Genomic DNA, 23,047 nt, shown 5'->3' with positions numbered 1-23,047 from the left:
CGTGAGCCACCGCGCCCGGCCTCAGATTCTTTTTTAAAAAAGTTATTTTATTATCTGTTTCTCCAACTGGAGCGTTAGGCAGGGAGGTCAGGGATCTGTCGTGTGTCCTTTCAGCCCTGTCCTTGGTACACAGTAGGTGCTCCATAAATGCTTGCAGAATGAAGGGGTGGCCCCTTCCCCAGAGGTGCCTGCTACGGCATCTAGACCGGGGGCCTCACTGGTCAGAGGTGGTCCCTGGCTCTGTCTCCACCCAGACCCGGGCAAGTCGCTCTATTCTCTGTGCCTCAGTTTCCTGATCTGTCCACCAGCGATGACAACGGTAAGTGCAGGGTGCCGGGACACACAGACGCACTCAAAACCGTTCGTAACCGCCCAGCCTTGGCTCTGGCAGTAGCGTCAAGACGCCGGTTCCTAATTGGCCCGGAGGAGGGGGCAGCTGGGGGCTGGCCCGGGAGGCCAGGCGGGGAGGCCGCCCTTTCTCCAGAATGAGGAAGGAGGCCCTGCCGGCCACCAGCACTCGGGACCAGTGCGTGGTGGGGTTTTCCCGCCGTCCCGCCCTGCCCGGCCCCCGCCTCGCCTCCCCTGCACCCTTGGAACCTGTCTGGGCAGGTCGGGGAGGCAGGCGGAGCCCCGGGCCTCCCCACCTCCTGCCTCCTCGCGCCCCCGCCCTTTCCCAGCACTCAGCCCTCTCCGCCCAGAGCGGGGCTCCGGGCTGCGCTGTCGCTGTCGCATGTGCTGAAGCCCCAGGGGAGCCACCCCCAGGAGGAAGGCGGCCCCCCCACCTTGCACGCCCGGGGCAGCCGGGGCGGTGGGGGGCCGGGGGCGATGCGGCCCGGCGTCCTCTGAGGCCCACGCCATGGCCCGCTCGCTGGCCTGGCGCTGCTGCCCCTGGTGCCTGTCGGAGGACGAGAAGGCCGCGGCCCGAGTGGACCAGGAGATCAACAGGATCCTTCTGGAGCAGAAGAGGCAGGACCGGGGCGAGCTGAAGCTGCTGCTGCTGGGTGAGTTGGGCCGGCGGCGAGGAGGAGGAGGAGGAGGAGGAGGAGGAGGAGGAGGAGGAGGACCACCAGGCCGGGCCGGGGGCCCCGCCACCCTGGGAGCAGGGAGATCCCGGCAGCCCATTTTCCGGGTGCGCAGAACGAGGCTGAGAGAGGCCCAGTTCCTGGTCCCGTGCCTGAGCCAGGTGGCTCGGCCGGACCTGCCCTACCTGCCTGTGTCATGGACCGGAATGGTGAGCTCGGGTGCAGCCGCCCGCCCGGGAGAGGCGCTGCCCGTCCCCGCGGGCCGGGGCTCCCCTCTGGTCCCTGTCTCCCTGCACGGCCGGGGAGGCCTTGTCCGGGGTTGGTGTCGGGGCTGGGATTGGCTGATCGACTGGTTCATCCATTCACTCGTTCATTCATTCGTTCGAGATGTATTGAGTACGTTGGGAGGGGGTGGTGGCATCCCCGTCCCCGAGGATTTTGAGGCTCTGAGCTTCTCAACTCTGAAACCTCAGGCTCTGGCGGCTGCTGTGCCTCGGTTTCCCAGCACCGTCCCCTGCTTGTGGTTCTGGCTGCCTACGCCCAGGGACGCTGGCCTTGGGACGTCTCCTGGGACCCCCAGCCCTGTGCTGGGGCTGGCGACCCGGATCTCTGGCCTCGCGTGTGCCTGCCCCGGGAGGCCGCCCTGCGATGGTCACTGTCATGCTGCCCTTGCTTTGCATTTCCCTTTTGCTTTTATTTTTCTTATTTATTTATTTATTTATTTGAGACAGAGTCTCGCTTTGTTGCCCAGGCTAGAGTGAGTGCCGTGGCGTCAGCCTGGCTCACAGCAACCTCAAACTCCTGGGCTCAAGCAATCCTCCTGCCTCAGCCTCCCAAGTAGCTGGGACTACTGGCATGCGCCACCATGCCCGGCTAATATATATATATATATATACATTAGTTGGTCAATTAATTTATTTCTATTTATAGTAGAGACGGGGTCTCGCTCTTGCTCAGGCTGGTTTCGAACTCCTGACCTCGAGCCATCCGCCCGCCTCGGCCTCCCTGAGTGCGAGGATTACAGGCGTGAGCCACCGTGCTTGGCCCTCATTTTTATTTCTTGAGACAGGGTCTCACTCTGTCACCCAAGCTGGAGTACAGTAGTGTCATCACATTTCACTGCAGCCTCCAACTCCTGGGTTCAAGAGATCCTCCCATCCCAGCCTCCAGAGTAGCTGAGACTACAGGTGCAGCCACCACGCCTGGCTAGTTTTTCTTACTTTTTACAAAGATGGGGTCTTGGTATGTTGCCCAGGCTGGTCTCGAACTCCTGGCCTCCCAAGGTGCTTGGATTACAGGTGTGAGCCACCGTACCTGGTCCCCTTTTCCTTAAATATTTGGTAGCGCCATCAGTGAAATCATCTGAGCTTGGAAGGTTTCTAGTTAAGAACTTAATCTCTTGAATAGATGTCTCTGTTTGATGTCTAATAGATTGGCTGTTATTATATTAATAATGTATGGCATATTAATGTGCCTTATTCATACACAGGGCAACTTAGGCTGTCTACTTCTTCTTGACTGAGCTTCAGTCAATTGCATCCTTCAAAGAATTTTGTCCATTTAGTCTTAGTTGTTGAAATTATTGGCATAAAATTTATAGCGAGGCTGTGCTGCTGGCTGTAGGCTCCGTGGTGATGGCCCCTCGTTCGTTCTCGATAATCCCTCGTTTGTGTCTTTCCTCCTTTTTTCTTACTCCACTGGGCTAGGGGGTTGTCAGTCTTGGCGAGCTTTCCTTGCCCAGCTCAGGTTCATTTGTCCCCGCCCCAGGGCCTTTGCACCTGCAGTTCTTGCTGTCGAGAGCTCTCGGCACCCCGAGAGCCCGGGGAGCCTCTGGAGGGCTGGCGCTTCCATGCCATATGGGGCTCGGCCCAGGGGGGCCCCCTTCAGAGAGGTTTCCTCCGGCTACCCTGGCCACGAAGACAGCCCCGCCATTCCCCGTCCCCTTCCTCTGTCCGATTCTTCTCCGCGGTCCTCACTAGTGGACGTCCTCACCCACTCCTCTGTCCCGGCATCGGGGACAGGTGTCCAATGAGCCTGACACACTGTGGATGCCCGTCCACGCTTTATGAATGAGTGAGTGAGCGAATGAATGAATGAGTCCCGTTTCAGAGGGACGTCGTGCCGTGTCTTCCCGCACCTAGGAGCGTCCCTGGCCCACACGTCCGAGCGCTGCTCAGCTGGCCCCAAGTCGGGACGCCCCTTCCACCCATGGGGGCCCGGGAAGACGGTCTGTGTCCCCGGCATCTTGGCGGTGGTTTAGGCCGCCGCGCCCCAGTCCTGAGGGCTGCCCGTCAACCTCCCTCTCTTCTTGGAAACAGGAGTCGGATCCCAAAGTCCTTTCTCTCCTGGAGGTGGCTGGTCCTTCTGAGGAAGGGGCCAGGGGCGGGGCGGGTCTGTCCCTCACGGGAAGTAAACACCATGCCGGGCCGGGGAAGGGACAGAACGAGGGCAGGAGCGGAGGCAGCCGTGTCCTTGGCACTCTGAGATACGTCCTCCTAGCACCCCAGTGGGGAAACTGAGGCCCAGAGGGGGGAATGACTTGCCCCAGGTCACGCAGCTGGGACGCGAGCCTAGAATTCTGCTTCCGAAGTCTGTGGCACCTGACCGCCCCGGTCGTCTGCCTCGGGGAGAGAAAACCCACAAGATCCCAGTGACAGCTGGGGAAACCGAGGCTGGGGGAGGCAGCAGAATTTGCCCGGCCAGAGCCAGACTTGGACACTGAGCCTCCCCCGCCGCCCACTGCAGCTGTCCGCTTCCTGGGGAGGGCGGGTCCCCTGCAGATGGCGCGGCCCGGGCGGCCGTGCTTGGTGGCCGGCGCTTGGCACGGCTCCCCGGCTCCCGCCTGGCATCTGCCGGTTCCACTTCCTCCTCCAGCCCGGGACGGAGGAAGCTGCCACTTCCTGTCTGGGCTGTGCCGCCTTTGGGGGGTCCCTACAGACCCCCCCACCGGAGCTGCGGTGGCCGGCGGGGTCTGGAGGGGCCCCGGGTCCCTCGTGGCTCCAGGACCCGGGGCTGGAGAGACGGGGCGTCCGGGGGTTTGCAGACTTTCGAGCTGTGACCCATTTGTGAGTCACACTCCGCGTCCACGCTGCGGGCCTGCGTCTGGTTGTTTTGGCCGGCCGTCTCCAGGCCGCCACCTGAAGGAGCCGAGTGGCTTCCCCATGTCGGCGGGCACGTCACGTCACGTGAACTCACACTTGGATGAGGCTTGGGCGGCTCAGACGGCTGCGCCCCATTTTGTTGGGGAAGGGCTCGTAGGGATCTGAGCTGACTCCCTTGGTTTTCCAATTGCTGGGCGACCCTAGGCAAGTCGCTTAACCTCTCTGATCCCCTGTGTCTCCTCCGCCAATGGGAAATAACAGGAATCTGTGAGGATGGACTGAGGGCACAGAGTCCCTTGGCTCAGGGTCCAGGAAATGGTGGGAGTTAGATGGTATTCACTGTACTTATTATGGTTATTATTAGGAGTAAAATTCGGGCATGGGAACTTCCAGGTGTAATAATTTAAAAGCCCATAGGTTGGGAGGCCAAGGCAGGAGGATTGCTTGAGCCCAGGAGTTTGAGACCAGCCTGGGCAACATAGTGAGACTCCATCTCTACAAAATTTTTTTTAAAAAGTTAGCTGGGCATGGTGGTGCCTGTAGTCCCAGCTACCTGGGAGGCTGAGGCAGGAGGATCATTTAAGCCCAGAAGTTCAAGACCAGCGTGGGCAACATCGCAAGACCATGTCCCTTCAAAAAATAAGAAAAAAAATTAGCCTGGAGTGGTGGCGCGTGCCTGTAGTCCCAGCTACTGGGGAGGCTGAGGCAGGAGGATCGCTTGAGCCCAGGAGTTGGAGGCTGCAGTGAGCTACGATGATGCCACGGCACTCCAGCCTGGGTGACAGAGTGAGACCCTGTCTCAAAAAAATAAAAATAAGATGAAAGTTCATAGACTCTGGACTCAGAGCTGAGTTTGAATCCCAGCTCCGCCACTCAGCAGTGGCAGGATCCCAAGCCATTCCCTCCACCAATCCCGTACTCAGTTTCCCCATATGCAAACGGGGCCGACAATCGTCCCCCGAGTGTGGGCTCCGTGGAGTCCAGCTCTGGGCAGCCCGGGAGCGCTGGGTCAAGTGTGAGTCAGCTCTCGGCCACTGCATCCCCACATCGCCAAAGCTCCGAAAAGCGGAAAGTTCCCCCCAGGTTTCAGCGTGGGAGCCCCCGGCCTCGGCGGGAGGATGTTTGCTCCTCTCATCCACATTCCTGAGTATTATCAGTGAGTGTGTCTGTCCCCAGCCTCAAATGCCATAAATTCCAGAATCTGAGACAGTACGGCCCTGCGTCCGAGAGTTTCAGATAGTGAACTATAGTGCGTTTTTGTTTTGTCTTAAGGAAACTTCTTGTTTTGGAATTATTTTATTTAGTTATTGTTTTTTTGTTTGTTTGTTTTTTTGAGACAGAGTCTCGCTTTGTTGCCCAGGCTAGAGTGAGTGCTGTGGCGTCAGCCTAGCTCACAGCAACCTCCAACTCCTGGGCTCAAGCGATCCTCCTGCCTCAGCCTCCCGAGTAGCTGGGACTACAGGCATGCGCCACCATGCCCGGCTAATTTTTTCTATATATATTAGTTGGCCAATTAATTTCTTTCTATTTATAGTAGAGACGGGGTCTCGCTCTTGCTCAGGCTGGTTTCAAACTCCTGACCTCGAGCAATCCTCCTGCCTCGGCCTCCCACAGTGCTAGGATTACAGGCCTGAGCCACCACGCCCGGCCTTTCCTAACTTTTTATTTTGAAATAATTTCAGGCTTATAAAAAGGTTGCACCCGGATCCTTTTGCAGATGTTAACATTTTACCACATTTGTTTTATTCCTTCCCTCTTTCTCTCTCTATGTAGATACATGTAGATACACTGTAAATACTGTATATAAGCATGCATATGAATACTTGTCGTTTATATAATACACGATCATCTCTGTAATTTATTTATGATACATTTACATATGTAATACACACGCATATATTTTTTTCTGAACCCTTAGTGAGTAAGTTGCAGGCCGGATTCCTTTTTGCCCCTAAACGTTCAGCGGCGTTGAGTGCGGCCAAAGGCAAGAAGGGCAGGGCCGGGATGAGACGCCGGGGCTGGCGACAGCCTGCAGGCTCCAGTCCCATTTTGCCAGTTTCCCGAATTCCCCGCGATCGTCCTCATTTACAGCAAGAGAAACGTCTTCTTCTTGACCTCCAGCCCAGCAGGCCTGACCTCCGGCGAGGCTAAGGCTTGTCCCAGACCTGCCGGGCCAGCGCCCGGACCTGCAGAGGGCCGGGGTGGGGCCTCGGGAAGGGCCCCCGTCTCCCGCCCTCCTCGCACCCGCCACCTGGCCTCCCAGCCTCCCCGCCTGTTTCCTCTTTCTGGGATCCGGCCAGGCCACCCCTTCCGTTTTTGCTGCTGTTCCAGTTCCTTCTGCACGACCCCCACCCCCACCTCATCCCGGGAGGCAGAAGGAGAAGGAGGCCCACATCCCCCCTCCCCGTCCCTGGGCCGGCCAGCATGCCGCAGGAGCCAGGCGGGGTGACGCGGTGCCGGAGGAGCCTCCCAGCCCCCCACCTCCCACCCGCTGTATCTCGCCCATTTTACAGATGAGAAAACAAAGGCCCTAGAGGGGAGGGACGGTCCTGGGATCTCGGGCTCAGACAGCAGGGAGCAGCGCCTGGTCTTGGAGCATCTGATCTCGGGCTCTTGAAGATTCCGGGATTATTATGACGGCCCCAGTGCCGGCTTCGTGGGTGTGCCACCCGGGCCATCCTGGGCTGGGCCCCGGGCTCAGAGGGCCTGAGGTTGCGTGGGCGCCGGGGCCCCAGATATCCTGCGGCTGGTTCTGCGAGGGGCCCTGCACACTGTGTCCGGGCCAGCAGCGACACCACGTCCGTCTGTCTCCCCGGTCTCTCAGGTCCACTTCTCTGCAGCTGCACTGAGGCCACCTGCACCAGCTCTGTTCCCTCCTCCCTGGTCCCCCCAACTCCCTGCTCACCCCACAGCCTGTCCTTCCCTAGGCTGACACCAGAGGGCGCCTGTGAGCACCTGAGTCAGGGCCTGCCCCTCTGCCCACAGCCCTCCATGGCTCCCACCTTCCTGGGGGGAAAAGTCCCAAGTCCTTCCTGCAGCCCACCAGGCCCTGCACAACTTGCCCCGTCCGCTCCCCGGCCTCCCCTCCTTCGTCTCTCCCTCTCCTCACTCTGCTCCGGCCACACAGGCCTCCTCGCTGTGCCTCCAACACGCCAGTTGCGTCCTGCCCCAGGGCCTTTGCACGGCTGTGCCCTCTCAGCTCTTGCCCCGAGAGAGTGACCTTCCAACCTTCAGGAGTCACTTCCTCTGAGAGGACTTCCTTGACTGCCCAGCTACCATAGTCGCTTAATTATTCTTTACCCAATTCCTCCATTTAATTTCTTCCATTGAAGTTTCTCTACCTGAAATTATTATAGCAAATAATTATTGTTGTGGCGAATAATAATATTAATAGCCAAGGACACTTATGCAGACCATGGCTCTGCCGCAACCACCTGGCTCTGCCGTCAGAACACAAAAGCAGCCCGGACACTGCGTGAACAGATGACCCCGGCCGTGTGCCAATAAAACTTTATCGATGCACACCGAATTTCATATCATTTTCACGTGTCAGGAAGTATTATTTGGACTCCTTCCAATCATTTAAAAACACAAGAACCGTAACCGTAGAAACTATCCGGAATGTAAAAGCTTGCTGGGCCCTACGACAGCAGGCTGAGTTGGCCTGAGTTGGCCTCTGGGGGCCGGAGTTTGAGACCCCTGCCTCGAGCACTTTGCAGTGAGTTCATTCGGCCCTCACTTGGGTATTGCAGGCAGGGCCTCCTGTGGTCTGCATCGTGCAGATGGAGAAACCGAGGCACAGAGTGGCAAAGTCGCTGGCCCAGGGTCGCAGAGCGAGGCCCAGGAGGCCCGGCGCTGGGCTGGGGGGTCCGAGCGCCCGAGGGCTGAGTGAGTGTTGGCCCGTCCCCAGGCCCCGGCGAGAGCGGCAAGAGCACGTTCATCAAGCAGATGCGCATCATCCACGGCGCGGGGTTCTCGGAGGAGGACCGCAGGGGCTTCCGGCCGCTCGTCTACCAGAACGTGTTCGCGTGCATGCGCGCCATGATCGAGGCCATGGACCGCCTGCAGATCCCCTTCGGCCGGCCCGAGAGCAAGGTGAGCCCCGCCCGGCCCGGCCCCGGGGACCCCGCGCGGGGCCCTGTCCCCTCGGTCATCTGGGGGGGGGCCCGGGTGTCACCCCACCCTGCCGGGGCACGGGCGGCTTTGGGACACCAGGAGGCTCCAGACGTGGGGCCCCTGCGGCGGCCGGCGCTTCCCAAACAGCACGGGCTCGGCGGCGCCAGGGTCATGGCACCCACACGCGACATCGCCCTGTTTTAGAGAGAAGAAGACAGAGGCTCAGAGAGGCGGCAAGACACACGAGCCGCCAGTGGACGCGCAAAGGCCAGTCCTCAGTATCCAGCCCCCCACGCCAGACTGGCTTTTTGAAAAAGATAACATTTTAATTAATTTAATTTAATTTAATTTTGAGACACAGTCTCACTCTGTTGCCCAGGCTGGAGTGAGTGCCGTGGAGTCAGCCTAGCTCACAGCAAACTCAATCTCCTGGGCTCAAGCGATCCTCCTGCCTCAGCCTCCCGAGTAGCTGGGACTACAGGCATGCGCCACCATGCCCGGCTGATTTTTTTCTATAGATTTTTAGTTGGTCAATTAATTTCTTTCTATTTTTAGTAGAGACGGGGTCTCGCTCTTGCTGAGGCTGGTTTCAAACTCCTGACCTCGAGCAATCCTCCCGCCTCGGCCTCCCAGAGTGCTAGGATTACTGGTGTGAGCCACTGCACCTAGCCAAAGATAACATTTTTTAAAAATTGAGACATCACGCACACCTGCAGGAAAAGTCACAACGGACAAGCCCAGTGAATTGTCACAAGGCAAACGCACACCCGCAGCCACCACCAGGGGCAAGAAGCAGAATGTGCCCTCAGAGGCCCCTTCCCTAAATTGCTACCCAGCCACACACAAGGGTGACCACTGTATAACCACACAGATCGGTTCCCTGGTTTCAAACTTCTCATAAATAGAATTCTGCAGAATGTTCTCGTATGTCTGGTCTCTGGTGCTCAACACTGTGTTTGTCCATTTGTCTGTTGGTCTATTTATCTGCCCTTGAGTGAATGTCACCTCACGTGGCCATAGTGGGTTCTGAGTATAGTCTTGAAACTCACTAATGTAAATACCCCCACTTCGTTCTCCAGGGTTGGCTGGGCGACTCTCGGTCCTTTGCATTTCTGTATAAATTTTAGAAATAAGTTGTCACTTTTCTCTCTCTCAGACACACTCACACACCTTCCTGGGATTTCAGTTAAGAATGCATTGAATCTCTATAGACATCAATTTTGGGATAATTGACAGCTTAAAAATACTGAGTCTTCCAATCCATGAACATGGTATATTTCTCCGTGTATTTAGGTGTTTTTTTTTTTTTTGAGACAGAGTCTCGCTTTGTTGTCCAGGCTAGAGTGAGTGTCGCTGCGTCAGCCTAGCTCACAGCAACCTCTAACTCCTGGGCTCAAGCGATCCTCCTGCCTCAGCCTCCCGAGTAGCTGGGACTACAGGCATGCGCCACCATGCCCGGCTCATTTTTTCTCTATATATTAGTTGGCCAATTAATTTCTTTCTATTTATAGTAGAGACAGGGTCTCGCTCTTGCTCAGGCTGGTTTCGAACTCCTGACCTCGAGCAATCCTCCTGCCTTGGCCTCCCAGAGTGCTAGGATTACAGGCGTGAGCCACCTCGCCCGGCCTATTTAGGTCATTAAATCTTTCTCTTAGCAGTGTTTTGTAGTCTTCAGTGTGGAGGTCTTTCACATCTATTGTTAGATTTATTCCTGGGTATTTGATATTTGTTTGATGCTACTAGTAAATGGTATTTATTTATTTATTTTAATTTTCCACTAGTTAGCAGCTAGTACATAGACACTCGGCTGATTTTTGCTTATGGAGATTGTATTCAGGGGCCTTGCTAAGTTCACTCATTTATTCTAACAGTCTACCTCTGCACTGTTTTAGATTTTCTGCATCTGCAATCATGTCATTTGGGTGTAACGGTAACATCATTGATTCTTTTCCAAACGCCTTTCATTTCTTTTTCTTGCCTTATTGCACAGGCGAGAACCTCAGCACGAGGCTGATTAGAAGTGGCGAGAGTGACATGCTCAGCTCGCTCTCAGTCTCAGAAGGAAAGTCTCTTGCCTTTTAAGAGCTCATCTAAGAGCCCCACACTCCCTTCATTCAAAGCACATGAAGATCCTAATTCGGGGTCTACATTGCATATCGTTTTTACTGTGAATTTTTAAGAGGATGCTTCCCCCCTAATTTTTTTTTTAATCATTATTCATTTAGGGTGTCTATAGTTTTTCAAAACTTTGGAGGCAATATATTTCCAGGCTATTTTTTAGTTTGCTAAGGCTTCCATGACAAAGCACCGCGGCCTGGTGGCTCAGACGACAGCAATGTGTTTTCGAAGAGTTCCAGGGGCTGGAGGGCCGAGATCCGGGTGTCGGCAGGGCCGGTATCCTCAAGGCCTCCCTCCTGGGCTAGTGGGTGGCGTCTTCTCCCTGCGTCTTCCTGTGGCTGTCCCTCTGTGTGTGCCTGTGTCCTAGTCTCCTTCTCTTATCAAGATGCCATTCGGGTTGGATTGCAGCCCACCCTAAAGACCTCGCTTTAAGTTAATTCCCTCTTAAAAGACTCCTCCAAATACAGTCACATTCGGAGGTGCTGGAGGTCGGGACTTCAACGTGTGACTTTGGCGGGGATGGGGACACAGCTCAGCCGTGACAGGCTGCAGACATTTTTATAAGTCCTCGGTCCCCGCAGAGAGGTTATCGGGGGCATTAGCCAGTCCCACCCACAGTCACCGACTTGTTCCCTGGACACGCTCACCCGTTGTCACCCACAGTTGCTCAGGTTTTTATTTATTTTTTATTTTTAGTAGAGTCGGGGCCTCGCTCTTGCTCAGGCTGGTGTTGAACTCCTGACCTTGAGTGATCCTCCTGCCTCGGCCTCCCAAGAGAGCTAGGATTACAGGCGTGGGCCACCGAGAGGCAGAAGGGGACGTGGCAGCCTCAGCTTCCTCTCGGCCCCGTTTGGGCCACGCTGGGCCTGGCCACCAGGCTGGTGCAGAAGGCCTGAGCCTGCGGGGCTGGCGGGGAGAAAGTGTGGGGGCCACGCTCTCCTGCGCCACCCTGTCCCGCCCCCCACCATGTGCCTGCAGGGCGGTGGCCTTCTGTGTCCGAGGGGGGGGGAGGAGGAGGGGGAGGAGGAGGAGGAGGAGGAGGAGGAGGAGGAGGGGAGAGAAGGTGTCTGAGGAGGTGGAGGGGCCTTGAGGTGTGGGGGAGGCGGCCCTGCTCCCACGGCCCTGACGCCCGCCCGCCCCGCAGCACCACGCCAGCCTGGTCATGAGCCAGGACCCCTACAAGGTGACCGCCTTCGAGAAGCGCTACGCCGTGGCCATGCAGTGGCTGTGGAGGGACGCCGGCATCCGGGCCTGCTACGAGCGCCGGCGCGAGTTCCACCTGCTGGACTCGGCGGTGTAGTGAGTCGCGGGCGGGCGCGGGGCGGCTGGCAGCTCAGGGCGGTCCTCCGCCGCGGGCGCTGTCCCTCCTGGGGGACCCTGGTCCTGATGTCACGGGCGGCCGGGTGACCCGAGGGCTGGGAGGCTGCTCCCAGGCTGTCGCGTTCCCGGGGCAAGTCCGGCTGGCGACAGGGCTCCCAGGCGACAGCATTCCCGGCGAGCTGTTCCTGACGCCACACCTTCCCGGGGTCCCGCTGCTCTGAGTGCGGCCGCTTCCCCTCCGCCCTCTGCCGCCTCGGGTGCTCCGGCCTGCACACCCCAGAGCCCGGCCCTGCACACCCCAGAGCCCGGCCCGCACACCCCAGAGCCCGGCCCGCACACCCCAGAGCCCGGCCCGCACACCCCAGAGCCCGGCCCGCACACCCCAGAGCCTGGCCCTGCACACCCCAGCCTGCACACCCCAGAGCCCGGCCCCGCACACCCCAGAGCCCGGCCCGCACACCCCAGAGCCCGGCCCCGCACACCCCAGCCTGCACACCCCAGAGCCCGGCCCTGCACACCCCGGCCTGCACACCCCAGAGCCCGGCCCTGCACACCCCAGAGCCCGGCCCGCACACCCCAGAGCCCGGCCCGCACACCCCAGAGCCCGGCCCCGCACACCCCAGAGCCCGGCCCGCACACCCCAGAGCCCGGCCCGCACACCCCAGAGCCCGGCCCTGCACACCCCAGCCTGCACACCCCAGAGCCCGGCCCTGCACACCCCAGCCTGCACACCCCAGAGCCCGGCCCCGCACACCCCAGAGCCCGGCCCCGCACACCCCAGAGCCCGGCCCCGCACACCCCAGCGCCCGGCCCGCACACCCCAGAGCCCGGCCCTGCACACCCCAGAGCCCGGCCCGCACACCCCAGAGCCCTGCCTGCACACCCCAGAGCCCGGCCCTGCACACCCCAGAGCCCGGCCCACACACCCCAGAGCCCTGCCTGCACACCCCAGAGCCCGGCCCTGCACACCCCAGAGCCCGGCCCTGCACACCCCAGAGCCCTGCCTGCACACCCCAGAGCCCGGCCCTCCCAGGCAGCTCTCAGCAGGGGCCTCGCCGGGCACCTGCGAAGCAAAGGGAGGCTGGCCACGAGGCCGGGCTCAGGACTCCTCGCCCCACAGCTACCTGTCCCACCTGGAGCGCATCACCGAGGAGGGCTACGTCCCCACGGCGCAGGACGTGCTGCGTAGCCGCATGCCCACCACGGGCATCAACGAGTACTGCTTCTCTGTGCAGAAAACCAACCTCCGGTGAGTGAGCGCCCAGCCAGCCCTGGGGGGGGGCGGGGGAGGGACAGGGAAGGCTTCCCGTAGGAGGGGCGGAGGAGTAGGCGTTTTGGGAACTGGAGTCCAGAGTAAGGCACCACAGCTCCAGGAGGGGAGATCTTCCTGGAGGAGGGGGCATGGGTGTTGGGGTGTTGAAGGATGAATAGGAGTTCACTAGTCCTAATTCTTAAGGGACTGCTGGGGAGGAAGAAATAGAGATTGTGCGGTTGGGGCTAGGCTAGAGGGATGGATCTGGCGTGGGGGACTCAGAGGGTCATTCCTGCAGCAGTTGATTTCAGGGCAGGAGGTGGCGGATGTATCAGACTCAGGAAGCAGCAGGAGCCGTGGGCCAGGCAGGAGGGCTGGTAAGGGCCAGGACGGTGGCCGTGGGGCTGCAAGTGAGGGGACAGTGCGAGAACTGTGTTGGCGTGGATGGGACGGGGTGAGCATGGGCTTAGAATGGAAACCCTGAAATGACTCTCGAGACTCTCGTCGCGGTGACGGGGGCAGCCGTGGAGCCGGTGGGCTGGGGCGGCGAGATGACCAGGTGCTTTGGGGCAGGCTGGGTCCGAGGCCCGGCGCGGTGGCGGGTGGCCACACACACACAGGCCTAAGTGGAAGACAGAGGTGTGGGCGGCCAGTGGAGCAAGGGGTCATCCGACAGAGTGGTGGCCAGTGTCAAAGGTCAAGAAAGAGGTCAAGAAGACTACAGTAAGAGAAAGGACATGGCTTGGCAGTTAGGGGTCGTTGGTGACCTTAGCGAGCTCCCTTCCCGTGGGCTGGTGGCGGGGAGCTGAGGTGGGGTGCAAGGGGGTGCCCAGAGACAGGGACTGCCGGGTCCCTCCTTTCCCGGGCTGCCCCAAGCGTGCTGCTCTGGCCTCCGCCATAGCCCTAACCGGGAAAGGTCAGGGTCGGCTTGTTCGCCATGGGTCTCCTCCGCCAGGCGGGCGCGCCACCAGGCCGGGGCTGAGTTCGAGTCTCCTGCCGGAGAATCAGAGGGTTAGGCGGAGGTAGAGGGGAGGCTGGTAAATGGTGGTGGGTGGCTGGAGAGATGAGAGGGGAGGGATGGGTGGGTGGGTGGATGTGGGGTGGGTGGGTGAGTGGGTCGCTGGGTGGTGGTGGGTGGGTGGGTTGCTGGGGGGTGGTGGGTGAGTGGGTGGATCGCTGGGTGGTGGTGGGTGGGTGGATCGCTGGGTGGTGGTGGGTGAGTGGGTGGATCGCTGGGTGGTGGTGGGTGAGTGGGTGGATCGCTGGGGGGTGGTGGTGGGTGGGTGGATCTCTGGGTGGTGGTGGGTGGGTGGGTGGATCGCTGGGTGGTGGTGGTGGGTGGATCGCTGGGGGGTGGTGGTGGGTGGATCGCTGGGTGGTGGTGGGTGGGTGGGTCGCTGGGGGGTGGTGGGTGAGTGGGTGGATCGCTGGGTGGTGGTGGTGGGTGGGTGGATTGCTGGGTGGTGGTGGGTGGGTGGGTGGATCGCTGGGTGGTGGTGGGTGGGTGGATCTCTGGGTGGTGGTGGTGGGTGGATCGCTGGGGGGTGGTGGTGGGTGGATCACTGGGTGGTGGTGGGTGGGTGGATCGCTGGGGGGTGGTGGTGGGTGGATCACTGGGTGGTGGTGGTGGGTGGATCGCTGGGTGGTGGTGGGTGGATCGCTGGGTGGTGGTGGGTGGGTGGATCACTGGGTGGTGGTGGTGGGTGGATCGCTGGGGGGTGGTGGTGGTGGGTGGATCGCTGGGGGGTGGTGGTGGGTGGGTGGGTCGCTGGGGGGTGGTGGTGGGTGGGTCGCTGGGTGGGTAAAAGTTGAGGAGTGAAGGTCGAGGCTGGGGCAGGCTGTGCCGAGGAGGCAATGTTCTCAGGCCGAGGACTGGAGTGAGTGCTCAGGGGCCACTGAGACATGGAGACAGGAAGTGACGCCCAAGGGTCCTCGGCTGACTCAGTCCTCAGGGCCTCACTCGTGCTCCGGGTGACGGACCCTGAGGACAAGGAGAGGGACTGGCCTCAGGGACCGGGAGTCACAGGCACCAGCCGCAGCCCGACTGCTGAGTCACCGTCCTCGGTTTCCCCTCTCGTACCGTGCGGCAAGTCCCTTCTTGCTCGCGGCTTCTGGCCCGGGCCTGTCCAAAACCTCTGCTCTGGCATTTCCTGAGTAACGGCTGCGTCCCCAGGGAAGTGACGCACAGACTGTTATCAGTGACCCACATTTCTCAGAAGAGAGCACAGGAAGGCAGGGCCGCTCAGGCTTTTGTTGTGGTGTGGCGGGCGGAGGCGGGTGGAGGGACAGCGGCATCCGCCCTGGAAGCAGCCTCGGTCCCATCTGTGCGGCCACTGGACACCCCACGGCCAGCGCAACGCAGTAGCCTCACTTGACTGAGTTCTGGATACACGTGGCAGTTTCCCCCACCACCTGGGGTCCCCCAGCCGAAGGCAGGGACCCCAGATGTTTCCCACCTCTCAGGGGTAGACAGCAGGCAGCCCGGCGCAGGAGAAGCCTGGGAAAGCCCCGTCTCCCCCCTGCCTCTCAGTCTTCTCATCCGTAAAATGGGTGTAAGATTCATCTTGACTCTCAGGGGTAACATTATAATCTACAAAAGGTGTTGGCCCAGGGTTTGGCAGTGGTGCAATCATAGCTCCCTGCAGCCTCCAACTCCTGGGTTCAAGTCATCCTCCTGCCTCAGCCTCCTGAGTAGCTGGGACCATAGCCACCACCACGTCTGGCTAACTTTTCTATTTTTTGTAGAGATGGGATCTTTTTTTTTTTTTTTTTTGAGACAGAGTCTCACTGTGTTGCCTGGGCTACAGTGCCGTGGCATCAGCCTAGCTCACAGCAACCTCAAACTCCTCCTGAGGGCTCCGGCGATCCTCCTGCCTCAGCCTCCATGTAGCTGGGACTACAGGCACGTGCCACCATGCCCGGCTAAGTTTTTCTATTTTTAGTTGTTTGGCTAATTTCTTTCTATTTATAGCAGAGACGGGGTCTCACTCTTGCTCAGGCTGGTGTCGAATTCCTGAGCTCAAGCAATCCGCCTGCCTCGGCCTCCCGGAGTGCTGGGATTACAGGCGTGAGCCACCGCGCCTGGCCAAGATGGGGTCTTGCTATGTTGCCCAGTCTGGTCTCAAACTCTTGGGCTCAAGTGATCCTCCCAGCTCAGCCTCCCAAAGTTCTGGGATTACAGGCGTGAGCCACCGCGCCTGGCTGCTGTTCCTATTACTGATGTTGGCATCTCCCCGGCGTGACCGGGGTCTGGGCTGCCAGGTGGCAGGGTCCCGAGCTCTGAATGGGGGCGTCCTGGTTCCCGGCAGGATCGTGGACGTCGGGGGCCAGAAGTCAGAGCGCAAGAAGTGGATCCACTGCTTCGAGAACGTGATCGCCCTCATCTACCTGGCCTCGCTGAGCGAATACGACCAGTGTCTGGAGGAGAACAACCAGGAGGTGAGAGGCCACCGTCCGTCACTGCCCTCGCCCGGTCTCGAGCAGAACTGGGTGTGCCTGGCGTGGCTTTGACCTTGACCCTTCACCCTTTCGCGGTCAGACTGTCGTTACACCCCCAGAGACAGACCCCCAGCGACACGCACACGGAAATTCCCGTCCACTGTTGTCCCACCCACCCATAGACACATCCTCGGTGAGTGGCAGCGACGGCCCCGGTGGCACAAGCACACGCGTGCAGGAGGGACACTCCAGCCCGAAACTCAGCCACCTGCACACGCGCAAGCTCGGCTGTCGTAGGAAAAGAAAACGGTCTCCCCGGGCCGCCGCCGCCTTTGTGACCGTGATCTTTGCTCCCAATTCTCTTATTTAACACGCGAGCACGGAGGCCGGCCGCCATCTCCCCCTCGGGGCGTGTGTTTTGCGGGTTCAAGTTTCACCCAAGGCGCTTTGAGATCTGGGAGTCGGATGTTATGATTTTTTTTTTTTTTTTTTGAGACAGAGTCTCACTTTGTTGCCCAGGCTAGAGTGAGTGCCGTGGCGTCAGCCTAGCTCACAGCAACCTCAGACTCCTGGGCTCAAGCGATCCTCCTGCCTCGGCCTCCCGAGTAGCTGGGACTACAGGCATGTGCCACCGCGCCCAGCTAATTTTTTCTATATATATTAGTTGGCCAATTAATTTATTTCTATTTATAGTAGAGACGGGGTCTCGCTCTTGCTCAGGCTGGTTTCGAACTCCTGACCTGGAGCAATCCTCCTGCCTCAGCCTCCCAGAGAGCTGGGATTACAGGTGTGAGCCACCGCGCCCGGCCGGATGTTATGATTTTGACTTTGGGATGGAATCAGGCAGAAGGCATTTCAGGTCACCCTGACACAGCTCGTCCTCGGATCCGGCCTCGTGGGGTGGACTCGCTTCCTGGGGCGGTTGTACTAAACCCGCGCCGACCCACGGCTTAGACGGCGCCGTTCACCCTCTCGCAGTTGCAGGGGCCGGAAGTCCGAGGTCACGGCGTGCACAGGGCTGGGTCCCCTGAGACGGTGAGGGAGGGTCTGTCCCAGGCCTCTCCCAGCTCCTGGTGGTGGTCGCGTCCTCGGCCTCCCCTGGCGTGTAGACGCGTCACCCTGATCTCTGCCCCCACGTTCCTGGCGCTCTCCCTGTGTGCGTGTCTGTGTCCAGCCTCCCCTGCCCCCAGTTCGTAAGGACCCCAGTCGCGGGATCAGTTGGGGGACCTACTCCAGGACACCCTCGTCTGAACTAATTCCACCTGCAGTCACCTCCTTTCCAACGGAGGTGCCATTCCCAGGCCCGGGGGGGGGGGGGCTGGGTCTTGAACAGGTGGATTTTGAGAGGACACACTCCAACCTGTAACACGACACATTCGACACCCCACTGCATGTACATGTGACTAAACCACACACAGCTAGAAGATTCTAGACATCTGGGTGTCCCCACCGACACAGACAGGGGACTTCACGCCCTCGGGGGACCCACCTGCCTGGCCACGCCAGGTGTGCGAGCTGCTCTGGACGCCCCCGCCCCCGAGGTCCCCAGGGCGGCCACCCGAGCTCGGCAAGGCGCTCAGACGCGCAGGCGGAGGCCGGTACTCTCGGGTGGCTGCTGTCGCGGACAACCACAGACGCAGGGGCTCCAAACCACAGAAACTGATTCTCTCGGGTCTTGGAGCCTGGAGGTCTGAGGTCAAGGTGTGGGCAGGGCTGCGCTCCCTCTAGGGCCTTTTCTGGCCTGGCAGCTCCCGGTGTCCCTCGGCTTGCAAACCAAGTCACGGCACTCTCCGCCTCTGCCTTCATGTGGCCATTTTCCCTGTGTCTGGGTGCAAATGTCTCTCTTTGTTTGGTTTTTTTAATTTTCTAAGTAGAGATAGGGGTCTTGCTGTGTTGCCCAGGCTGGTCTCAAACTCCAGGGCTGGCCGGGCTCAGTGGCTCATGACTGTAATCCTAGCACTCTGGGAGGCTGAGGCGGGCGGATTGCTCAAGGTCAGGAGTTCAAAACCAGCCTGAGCGAGACCCCGTCTCTACCATAAAAATAGAAAGAAATTAATTGGCCAAATATATATATATATATATATCAGCCGGGCATGGTGGCGCATGCCTGTAGTCCCAGCTACTCGGGAGGCTGAGGCAGGAGGATTGCTTGAGCCCAGGAGTTGGAGGTTGCTGTGAGCTAGGCTGACGCCATGGCACTCACTCTAGCCTAGGCAAGAAACCGAGACTCTGTCTCAAAAAAAAAAAAAACTCCGGGGCTCAAACCATCCTCCCTCCTTGGCCTCCCAAGGTGCGGAGATTACAGGCATGAGCCACCGCACCCACCCTAAATTTCCCTCTTCTTACAAGGACAGCAGTCATTGGATTTAGGGTCTGCCCTGGTCTAGAATGGCCCCATCTTAACTAATCACATCTTCAAGGACCTGTTCTCCAAGTGAGGTCACGCTCTGAAGTCCCAGGTGGACACAGGTTTTGGGAGGACACTCTTCCAACCCGAGCAGGCAAAAACCACCCCGGTCACACCCAGGCAGGTGGCCACACTGAAGTGTGGGCACACCCCCGTGAGACCCAAGCCCGAGCCCACGCAGGGGAGGGTCTCGGGTCCCAGCCGGCCGATCCGAGCACTGACCTGCTTCTTCCCCGGACGCAGAACCGAATGCAGGAGAGCCTGGCCTTGTTTGGCACCATCCTGGAACTTCCCTGGTTCAAGAGCACATCCGTCATCCTCTTCCTCAACAAAACCGACATCCTAGAAGAGAAAATCCCCACCTCCCACCTGGCTACCTACTTCCCCAGTTTCCAAGGTAAGTGCTTCCAGAACTTTCTATACCCATTGCCTTCCCAAAGCAGTTTCCAAGAGAGATGCAGATCGGGCCCTACCTTTGCACGGAGTGGCTGGAAGTTTCAAATAGGGTCAGACCTGTGCACACCTTAAACATTTCGTTTCACACTTGTCGCCCAACCTTTGGGATTTGGGCCAAGACCTTTGGGCTGTGGGTTTGCCGTGGAGACCCGTCCTCAGGCACGTGTGGAAGGCGTTATTTACCATTTCCAGCAGCTGTCCAGGTTCCGAAAACTTTTCTTTTTCTCATCTTTCATCGTCATCTCAGCTATACCCAATTGGACAGCAATTTTTGTTCTTGAATCCATGACTGAGCTGTTGGCAATCTTCCCGAAGCACGTGGCTTTGTTTTCATAGATACAACAGGCCCCTTTCGCGCCGCCCTTGCAGCTAAGAGGTTTGTGTTGTGTTTCATTCAGCTGCGTATTCATCAAGACACATACCACTGTCCCAAAAAGGTCTGGGAACAAACCTTTAGCACATCCAGAGGGTCCAAGGGTCAGGCGACTAGAGCTAACTTAAAAGCTTGGTGGCTTCAAACAACAGAAATGTATTCCTTCCCAGTTCGGGAGGCCAGAAGTTCAAAATCAAGGTGTTGCTGGAGTCGGTTCCCGTTTCTTGGCTTGTAAACACATCAGTCCAACCTTTGCCTTCACGTTCACATGTCCGTCTTACCGCTGTGTCTTCTCCTCTTCGCACAAGGCCACCAGTCGTTGGATTTAGGGCCCATACTCCAGGATATCCTCATTTTAACTTAACCAATTACATCTGCAAAGATTCTATTTCCGAATAAGGTCATAGTCTGAGGTTCCAGGTAGACATGAATTTTGGGGGGCTACTATTCACCCCAACACACAAGCACTCATAGTGGATGAAGCCCTCAATACATGCTTGCCACTGGGTCAATAGTTAGTAAACATAAACTTTGGTGAAGTCACCGGGGTTTGACCCCTGGCCTTGTCACGTCTTGGAGCCTAATTTTAGCCAATTTTACCCACAAGACTCAGGGTCTGAGAGACAGATGTCAAGTTCTTCCAGGATGGTGGCATCAGACTGCCCCCCTTCCCAGCTTCCCAGTCCTGGGAATCAGCACATGGCTTAGAGAATTTGGGAATAGGATAAGGTGGATAGTTTTTTTGTTTGTTTTGAGACAAGGTCTTGCTCTATCGCCCAAGCCAGAATGCAGTGACACGATGTTAGCTCACTGAAGCCTCAAACTCCTGGGCTTTAAGTGATCCTCCCAGATCTGCCTCCCACGTAGCTGGGACTACAGATGCTCACCACCACACCCAGCTGATTTTTAAATTTTTTGTAGAGAAGGGTTCTCACCATGTTGCCTGGGCTGGTCTCGAACTCCTGGCCTCAAGTGATCCTCCCACCTCAGCCTCCCAAGGTGCTGAGATTACAGGTGTAGGCCACCATACCTGACCAAGGTGAATAGTTTTGAGAGGATTTTTTTCATTCAGGTCAAAGGGAACCCCCATGACTCATCCTTGTCTCCCTGTGGCTGGAGCACCCTTTGCCAACTGCTAGCTCTTGGCCCTTCCCTCCTCTGTACTAAACAATTTTTGTGACAATAATAATAAACCAATAACAATAGCTAACACATCGACCACACTGGTGGGAGCACTCTACGTGGCTTGTTCAATTTTCCTTTAAAAACCTGATGAAGTAGGATTTAGTCTTCTAAGCATTATAGAGATGGGGAAACTGAGGCACAGAGTGGCGCAGTCACTTGCTAACAGTCACACAGCCGGTGAGTGGCAGAGGCTCGATTTGAACCCTGACTGTCTGGACCCAAAGCCAGAGCATCCGGCCTTAACGACTGTGCTACTCTGTTTATTAAGGGCTGAGTCCTTAACATAATATGAAACCTTACAAACAACTCTGAGTTCTGGGACTGTTCTGACCCCCATTTTAAGAATAAAGAAACTGAGGCTTACAGAGGTTACAGGGATTAATATATTAGATAGCCCAACTGGTCGGTGGCCAGAGCCAAGCCGAGGGTTCTAGAAGCCCTTAATTCATGTTGTGCTTTCAGCACGTATGTGTTGAGTTCCCTGACATACCTCATCAGGGCAGCCACCCAAGCTGGCTGTGGGGACTCCCTTCCTCTTCCTCGGCCTGTTTCCCCATCTGCCCAGTCCCGGGAGGTCTGTCTCTGCAGCCCCAGGCTCCCAACCACCCCCAGCTCCAAGCCACGTGGCCAGAGGGTCTCCTCTTGAAGACAGTTCAGCCCCAAATTCCCGCGCTGAGTCTCATTGGTCTGTTTCAGGTCACATGACTCTTCTGAGCTCCTCCTTGATGCTCCCATTGGCTGTGCCCGAGTCATGTGACCAGCCATGAAAACAAAAGATGGCGGAGCGGTGGTCCCTGGGGCCTTTCCAGGCCTGGTTGTGGGGAAGGGGGTCTGCAAACCCCCTAGGACCCGAAAGAGAGGGTCCTGACCCGACCCCCTCCGCAACCCCTGTCCCAGGTCCCAAGCAGGACGCGGAGGCAGCCAAGAGGTTCATCCTGGAGATGTACACCAGGATGTACGCGGGCTGCGCCGAGGGCGCCGAGGGCGGCAAGAAGGGCCCGCGCTCCCGTCGCCTCTTCAGCCACTACACGTGCGCCACGGACACGCAGAACATCCGCAAGGTCTTCAAGGACGTGCGGGACTCGGTGCTCGCCCGCTACCTGGACGAGATCAACCTGCTGTGACCCAGGCCCCACCAGGGGCAGGCCGCGCCTGCGGGCAGGTGGGCGGCAGGGGTGGCCGGAGCGAACCCCAACGGCCGCCCGCCGCCGCCCCTTCTCCTCCCCGCCTCTCACCAGGACAGCCCCCCCACCCCACGCCGGTTCTCCTTCCCTTGCTTGACTCAGTTTACCTCCTTTGAAAGGGCGGGAGCAAAACGGCCATTTCGGATGCCAGGGTGGAGGAAAAGGGGAAGAAATGAAGGGATCGAGGACTTGGGTGGGTGGGTGTCTCGAAGGAGCCCCACCCCCGGGTATCTCACCTTCTGGGCAGGGGTCTGGGACCCCTGTGGGTGCTGCACACCCCGGGATTGGAGTGAGCCTCGGGCGCCTTGAGTGGACTCTGGCGCCCCCTGGTGGACAGCAGGAGGCGCTGTCTCCCCGTGGGGCCCCCCACTATCCCTGGGACCCAACTAGGGCGGGGACTTCGCTTTGCCAGCGGGAAGAGCCCCGACGCTCATGGTGTGTCGCACCCGGATTTACTAAAGAGGGAAACCGAGGCCCACAGGCATCCTCCTCATTCCCAGACTGGGAGCTGGGCAGGCCGCATCTTAAATGCATGTAAAACGTTGTATTTATTCTCTCACTCTCAGCAGGGCCCCTTGCAGGGTGGACATTAAAGACATGACATCCCGGAGGCCTGTAATTTCTTAAGCCCTGTGTCACCAGCGTCATCCTTCTACGCCCTGGGGACCGGCGGTTGTAGGGAGGGGTGGGTAGCAACATGGGATAGAAAGAGAAAAGAAAAGTTCTACTTGCTGTCCACCCACCTGTGCTTGGCGCCTTACCCAGAACTATGGGGGGCACTTCTGAGAGATCTCTGGGTTGCTGCTCACCCAAAATGCCAGCTGCAGTGTCCACCCGGCTCTAATGAGGTCTCTCACCTTCCTCAGGGCAGCGCCATGGGGTACAAGCACCGTAAGCCCCATTTTACAGATGAGGCAACTGAGGCACAGAGAAATAGAATGATTTGGCTAAGGTCACACACCTGGGAGGTAGCAGAGTCAAGAGCCCATTCATTTGCTTTTACTTAAAAAAAATAAGTAAATAAATCAGGTGCACACCTAGTCCCAGTTGCTTGGGAGGCCGAGGCAGGAAGGTC

The 23,047-nt window shown here is 58.4% G+C and overlaps 1 protein-coding gene across 1 annotated transcript; it reads left to right on the top strand.

Annotated features, from left to right (window-relative positions):
* The first annotated feature begins 539 nt into the window (after nt 1-539).
* GNA15 (G protein subunit alpha 15) lies at nt 540-22,599 on the top strand. The gene is made up of 7 exons (XM_012769344.3): nt 540-1,001; nt 8,034-8,218; nt 11,502-11,656; nt 12,798-12,926; nt 16,238-16,367; nt 19,018-19,171; nt 21,686-22,599. The coding sequence occupies exons 1-7, from the start codon at nt 857-859 to the stop codon at nt 21,910-21,912; spliced, it is 1,125 nt and encodes a 374-aa protein (XP_012624798.1). The 5' UTR covers nt 540-856; the 3' UTR covers nt 21,913-22,599.
* The last annotated feature ends 448 nt before the right edge of the window (nt 22,600-23,047 follow it).

This window comes from Microcebus murinus, chromosome 27, assembly GCF_040939455.1.
Source record: "Microcebus murinus isolate Inina chromosome 27, M.murinus_Inina_mat1.0, whole genome shotgun sequence".
Lineage (NCBI taxonomy): Eukaryota > Metazoa > Chordata > Mammalia > Primates > Cheirogaleidae > Microcebus > Microcebus murinus.
Note: the sequence above shows the minus strand (reverse complement) of the source record. Positions and strands in the feature narration are given on the sequence as shown.

Coding starts and splice junctions, on each gene's coding strand:
- GNA15 (XM_012769344.3), top strand. CDS start 857: ATGGCCCGCTCGCTGGCCTGGCGCTGCTGCCCCTGGTGCCTGTCGGAG. Junction 11,657..12,797: donor CTGCTGGACTCGGCGGTGTA/GTGAGTCGCGGG, acceptor CTCGCCCCACAG/CTACCTGTCCCACCTGGAGC. Junction 19,172..21,685: donor CTACTTCCCCAGTTTCCAAG/GTAAGTGCTTCC, acceptor CCCCTGTCCCAG/GTCCCAAGCAGGACGCGGAG.